The sequence below is a fragment of the Rattus norvegicus genome, chromosome 13, assembly GCF_021556685.1.
Source record: "Rattus norvegicus strain SHRSP/BbbUtx chromosome 13, alternate assembly SHRSP_T2T, whole genome shotgun sequence".
In the NCBI taxonomy this organism is placed as follows: Eukaryota; Metazoa; Chordata; class Mammalia; order Rodentia; family Muridae; genus Rattus; species Rattus norvegicus.
The window spans coordinates 70,498,232-70,504,231 of record NC_141546.1 but is presented as its reverse complement, the minus strand read 5'-3'; the positions used below and the strand labels follow the sequence as shown (position 1 = coordinate 70,504,231).

At 52.4% G+C, this 6,000-nt stretch overlaps 1 protein-coding gene across 1 annotated transcript in view; it reads left to right on the top strand.

Moving 5' to 3' along the window:
* The first annotated feature begins 2,761 nt into the window (after nucleotides 1–2,761).
* The window catches only part of Lhx4 (LIM homeobox 4), a 40,016-nt gene continuing 36,777 nt past the window's right edge, over nucleotides 2,762–6,000 (top strand). Inside the window, 1 exon segment of the mRNA NM_001108348.2 lies at nucleotides 2,762–3,079. Within this exon segment, the coding sequence (NP_001101818.2) occupies nucleotides 3,004–3,079 (76 nt within the window). The 5' untranslated portion in view covers nucleotides 2,762–3,003.

The window sequence follows — 6,000 nt, the reverse complement described above, 5'->3', positions numbered from 1 at the left end:
TAATTTCTTTCCCAACTTTCTATTATATACCCAACATTTTCTACATTCTATTATTTCTAGTGACTTCACAGCATTCAGTTTGCTCCATTCTGTTGAACAGCTTTCTCCCTGAGTCTATCTCCCCATCTGCTTTCTCCTTCCTGTCCTTTCTTTTTTTTCCTTCCCCCGGAAATCAGCTCCTGTGTCTCCTCCTACTTTCTACAATTGAGCATTCTCTCAACCAGTATGTTATTTTCTTTTTAAAAGTACGAATAACTTGTAACTTCATGTTCAAAATGTTCCTGATCATGGCCTTTGAATACATTTCTGTATAAATGGCATTTTAAGCTTTAAAATATTTTACCCCAGGTTAGGACTATAACTCCATGGTAGAACCCATGCCCACTTACTCAGCAGATGCAACGCTTTAAATTCTATCCCCAGCTGTGCAGAACAAACCATTGTCCAAATGCCCTTAGAAGACAGTTACATTCTCATTGTGATTTTTTCCTGTTTTCTTCACACCCAAATGAACAATGGGTATCCTTGCTTTTCTAATTAACATTTTTTGCTGGTTTCACAGAATTACTATGTTGCTTATAATCAGTTTCAATGATTAGGAAAATACCTAGCGGGGTTGGGGATTTAGCTCAGTGGTAGAGCGCTTGCCTAGCAAGCACAAGGCCCTGGGTTCGGTCCCAAGCTCCGAAAAAAAAAAAAAAAAACCTAGCAAATCTAATATGCTTCTCCAAACCTGTGAGCTGCAGCCTCCCAATGCCATAGCACCCCCAAACCGACCCATAATGTACTCCAACCAATAAATGCTCTTTCCCTGGGTATTTAGGTAAATTTCCCCCCTACAGATTATAATGGTGTAATAAACATCTAAATGAATAAATCTTTTAAAAATATTCTAGGTTACTTCTGTGTATTAAACACTCAAAATGGAATTACGCGAGCTACAAGATAGGGGAAAATTATGGTTCAAATAAATAGCCTCAAATTTCTTTCCAAATGGATATTAAGAGTTTATAAAGACACCAGCAACGTTTGTTAGAGAACCATTTATAAACACCCATACCAAGTGATACCCTATTTCCTCCCAGGTGGTCATTAACACACGGATAAACAAAACACTAGGGGCTACACTGTTTTGTTTTCTGTGTGTTTTGTTGCTAATGAAGTGTAGCATTTCCACTTTGTAGACATCTCACAGTAAAGAGCGAGACAGGACACTAGTTAGTGCCAGGACCTGTAGAAGTCGCTGTGACCTTATTGGACACAGATCCTAAGTAGTACACACTGCCATGCCCTCCTCTTACTGTTCACGTTCCTCCAACACCAGCCCTAGAACACCAGCAGTAAACAAAACAAAAACAAAAACAAAAACAAAACAAACAACTTCTCAGCGCAACGTCCCCCTTCCGGCTGATGCAGGAACCCATGGGGCTGGAAAGACCCATCTGACTTGATGTTAGCAATTAAGTTAGGAATGGTAGTGTCGAGGTAGCTGGGCCCAGGGCTTCTCGCGCCTGCAGTCAGGAGGCGTGGAGTGTTTGAAGAGTGCTAGAGACTTCGCCCTAAGGTTGATCTTTGCTTTATTGCCTCCAGGAATGAGCATGGGGAGAATGAGTTTTCGACGCGCACGTTTGTGAGTGTGTGTGTGTGTGTGTGTGTGTGTGTGTGTGTGTGTGTAAACACAACAGTAAAGCACGCCCTTCGCAGGCCAGCCCCAGGGGCCGGTGCACGCCTCTGCCTAGAGCACACGCGGCCGAGGATCGTTTAAAGTGCCCGCGGTGGCAGCCGGTTCCGCCGAGCGGTCTCCCGAAGCCAGAGAGGGCGGATCTGGGTGGATGCGGGCTGGAGACCCACCTGGGAGGCCCCGCGGCCGGGAGGCGTGGGAGTAGGACTTGACCGGGGGTTATGAGAGAGCTGATTGTGGCGGAAGGCCGAGGCGAGTGTGGGCGCGCACCGAGACCCGCGCCCCACCACCCCCGTGCTCGGCCCAGGCCGCCTTCCTGCACCGGGCCCCGCGGCGGCCCGCTGCGTGACTCGCGCGTTCCCGGCCGAGTACGAGCTGTCCCTGGCCCAGCCTCAGCCAGACGCGGGGGAGAGAGAGTAGGGTCTGGTTAGTACCGGCCGGAAAGGAATTGGCCAGGAAAAAAAAAGTGGAGGATGGATGGAATCATCCAGTCACAGAACACGCTCGGTGGGTTGGAGAAGCTCTGAACTCCGAGCGCCAACCGGGGGTCCGCCGGGTCCTGGCCCACCCCGCCCCCTCTTTGATCCTAGAGGACCGATGCTGGGGACTGACCGGGAATCCCCAAAGCCGGCAGCAACCTGCCTGGCGCGGTCGCCGCGCTCCGGGACCACCTGCTGCCGCGGCCCAGCCCGCCGCAGTATTTATACTGGGGCGCGAGCCCGCACGGCCGGGTGGGGGAGGGGCTGCAGGCCCCGCCCCCCGTCCGGCGGCCCCGCCCTCCGCACCTCGGACCAGAAACGGGGCTACCGAACTCGTCCCCCCCCGCTTCGCCCCCTACTCTGGCCAGCCGGGGGTCTGCAGCGGGCTGCCCGGTTGGCAGCAAAGGCTGGAGGGCGGGCTTCCCTGCGGAAAGCGACGTCACGGCCGCTCCTGCAGTGTGAATGAATCAAAATGCCTGGGTGACCGCGGCCTCCCGGGCAGCCGGCACGCGAAGGGTGGAGGGGGAGGGGGAGAGAAGAGGGCGGGGAAGGGAGGAGGGGGGGGTGGAAAGCCAGAGCCGCAGCAACAGCGTCTCCTCAACCCGGGATGTGCACCAGCCCGGGAGAGCGAGATCAAAGGGATTTGAAACAGCCTGAGGACTGGAGGGGGGAGGGGGCCGGCCAGCTTGTGGAGTCCTCCCGGAGAGGCGGAGGGCTCGGCTTCCTCTGTGACTTCAGCGGCCTGGTTGGTTTTATTATTATTATTTTCAAATCTCCGAATCCAGCCAGAGGGAGAGAGCGAGAGATCTCGGTAGACTGCGACTTGCTGCCTCTGGCTCCAAGATGATGCAGAGCGCGGCTGTCCCCGCGGAGGGGGCTGTCAAGGGGCTCCCGGAGATGCTCGGTGTGCCGATGCAACGTAAGACACCCTCCTTTCTCGCCGATTTAATTCGATAACAAGACAGCTAACAGCCTCAGCGGGTGTGGGGAGGCCGGACGCCGCTCGTGGCAGTGGCCGGGAGGGGTCGGGGTGCAGAGGCGGTCACAGAGCTGGGGGTACTACCAGTCAGTGTTTGAAGGGCTTGGCTCTGTTTGGGATCGAATGCGAAAGCTTCCGGGATACTGATGGTGGAGGGCCCCAGGGTGAAGAAAGTAGCATTTTTTGGGCCGCGGCTTTTATGGGAACCCTGGGGAGGATGCTGTTTGGGGACAACAGATGTTTCCAGCTACAGGCCAGGCCCGAGGACAAAAGTGGTCCCCCAAATGATTAGCTTTCGCGGCAATGGCCAAAGCTTGCAGCACCGCCGGTGCAACTTTACCCAACCTGGCGGGAAGTTGGAGAGCGCGTCCCGGGTCACAGGGCTGGGCAGAAGCCCCTTGCCACAGTCTTGGTTTCGGCAGTTGGAGCACTTGGTTGAGTCCCCAGTCGCTGCTGCCTGTGTCGCAGCCGACAGACTGCTCCGGGTGAGCGAGTGCACTCACTACATTCCAGCTAGCGGAGGAATGCAGCGGCGAGAAGCTCTGGAACGAAGTTGTGGACTCGGCGTGCAGCCTTTGCCTTGGCGAGGGTAGGCAACCTTAGTGGCACGGGGTTGGAAGAGGGAGAGAGACTCTAGACCTGTGAGCACTTCACTAGCTCTCTCAATTTTTTTCCAGAGCCTGCAATTAGTTAAGACAGGTCCTTTCACCTCAGGTTTCTGGTGTGTACGCGTGTCCACACGCCGCAGAGATTTTTCGGGAGGGAATCCGGTTCGGACTCCTGAGCAGAGAGACAGAGAGAATCCGTGCAGACACCTAAACAGGTCGTCAAGCTTAGCGCGCGCTGGCGGGCCCCAGGTTTAAGTCTGGGTCCACAAACAGCTGCTTTGGGCTAGGTACCCCTGGGCACCCTAGAGAGAGGAAGGGTTCCCTCGATGGGCTTGCCAAGAGACTGTACTTCCGCCTATGACTGCTTTAGCGATGCGGTAGGAGTTTATTGTAAGTAAGAGCAGGCTCACCCAGGGATGGAGAGTACCTACGATCCAGGGCGCAGCAGCGCGCCCTCCTGCGCCCTGGCTCTCCATCGCAGGGGTTCTGTATCAGCAAATCTCAGTTCAGCCAGGGTCTTGAGCTTTATTGTAAAGTTTTTGAGAAGAAAATGGAAGAGGTAGCTTCATTCGAGCCTGGTTTAGATTGTTCTTCGACTGGAGCCTACAGTTTTTTTGTGTCACCTGTTGTGGAACAGTTTCAAAGTTCGCTGCACCTTGGAAAATCGACTGCTCGCGTATTCTGTAGGCAATGCTGGTGATTGCTTCCAACAGCCCACCCGGGGCAGAGCCTGTAGGTCCTCATCTGCACAAACACAAAAGTGAACTTTTTTTTTTTTTGTGGTTCTTTTTTTCGGAGCTGGGGACCGAACCCAGGGCCTTGCGCTTCCTAGGCAAGGGCTCTACCACTGAGCTAAATCCCCAACCCCGGGTACTCAAGTTCTTAAACTACTTGTAGCTATGTTGCGGCGCATGAGGGCGGTCTGTGAATGGATAAAGGATGTGGGGGTGTGACTCCCGTCCCCGTACTTAATGCACCTGTATTCTAATGACTTCCTCCACAGATGTTCTGCCGGATTCTGGAACTCTCCTCTGACCGTACACTTTTAGCATAAGCAAAATCCAGATTATCTTGATTTTATTATATATATATATATATATATATATATATATATATATATATATATTTGTCTTTTGCTCAGGGCTGCTGAATGTCAGGAACACGCTTTGCTAAAAAGACACGGAAATTATTTTAGCTTCATACGCTTCTCCAAAGGCTGAGTCTGGGCCCATACTGTAGAGGCAAAGAAAATTACTCTGGGCAGAGAGGAAGAAAGGAGCGAGGGAGGGTGGGAGGGGAAGAGAGAACCCACTTACTAGAGTGGTTCCCCAGGGCAAAGCCAACCAAGAAGGGGTGTCAGCCCTCCATTTTGTCTTTCTTGGGTTCTGTGGAAGAAAGAGGAGGTAGGTGGGAGGAGGCACCAGTCAAGACTGAAGGGACCAATCCCGGAAGAGTTTAGGCTTCTTTCTCCTTCCCCTCACAAGCACATCTATCCACCAGCTTTATTACTGTGATTGGGGGACAAGTTTGGAATGGTTCCTCCTCTTAACCTACATAAATCCCCTCTTTCCTGATTGTAAGGCTTAATGATCTAAGAACCAAGCTGGAAGAGTATGGGGGTACATCCTTGGGCATGGGGGAGAAATGGGGTAACCCCAGGACTATGGACTCTCTTAACCCCTAGAAAAGATAGTACAAAGAGAGACTCTTTCCAGGGAGATGGACCCTCAAGCAGACCAAGCAAGTTTGGGTTGACTGCCTTCCTCACAGATGCTGTCTATATTTCCATTCTCAGAACCACCGTAAACATAAAGAGTGTCTGACAGTAGTATATGGATCCCTAACCTAGGTACCCCTGATGCCCTAGACTTTAAAGACGTTTTAGGATTTTAAATCCAGGGGGTTGGAGAAGGAGGGGGAGAAATGGAAATGTCGCCTTGCCTGTTTGGGGACTGGTAAAAACAAATTCTTCCGGAAATCTCCACTGATGTTTGCTCCCCCAGTATCCGCCCACAACACCATAGCTCTTATGCACTGCTCTGCCACAGGTCAGTTCCGAGGCGCAGTGGCAACCTTTGTGCTTCATCCCTCAGAGGTCCCTGCCTGGCCTCACAGTTCAGATGGCCTCGAGCAGGATGCAGAAGGCGCTCTTTGATAAACTGTGCCTCTACCTGCAGCTGTCCAGATGTTGGGTTCAGAAAGATTGGGGAGAGAATGCTGGCAGTGATGCCCAAAGCAACCTGGGTAGAGATA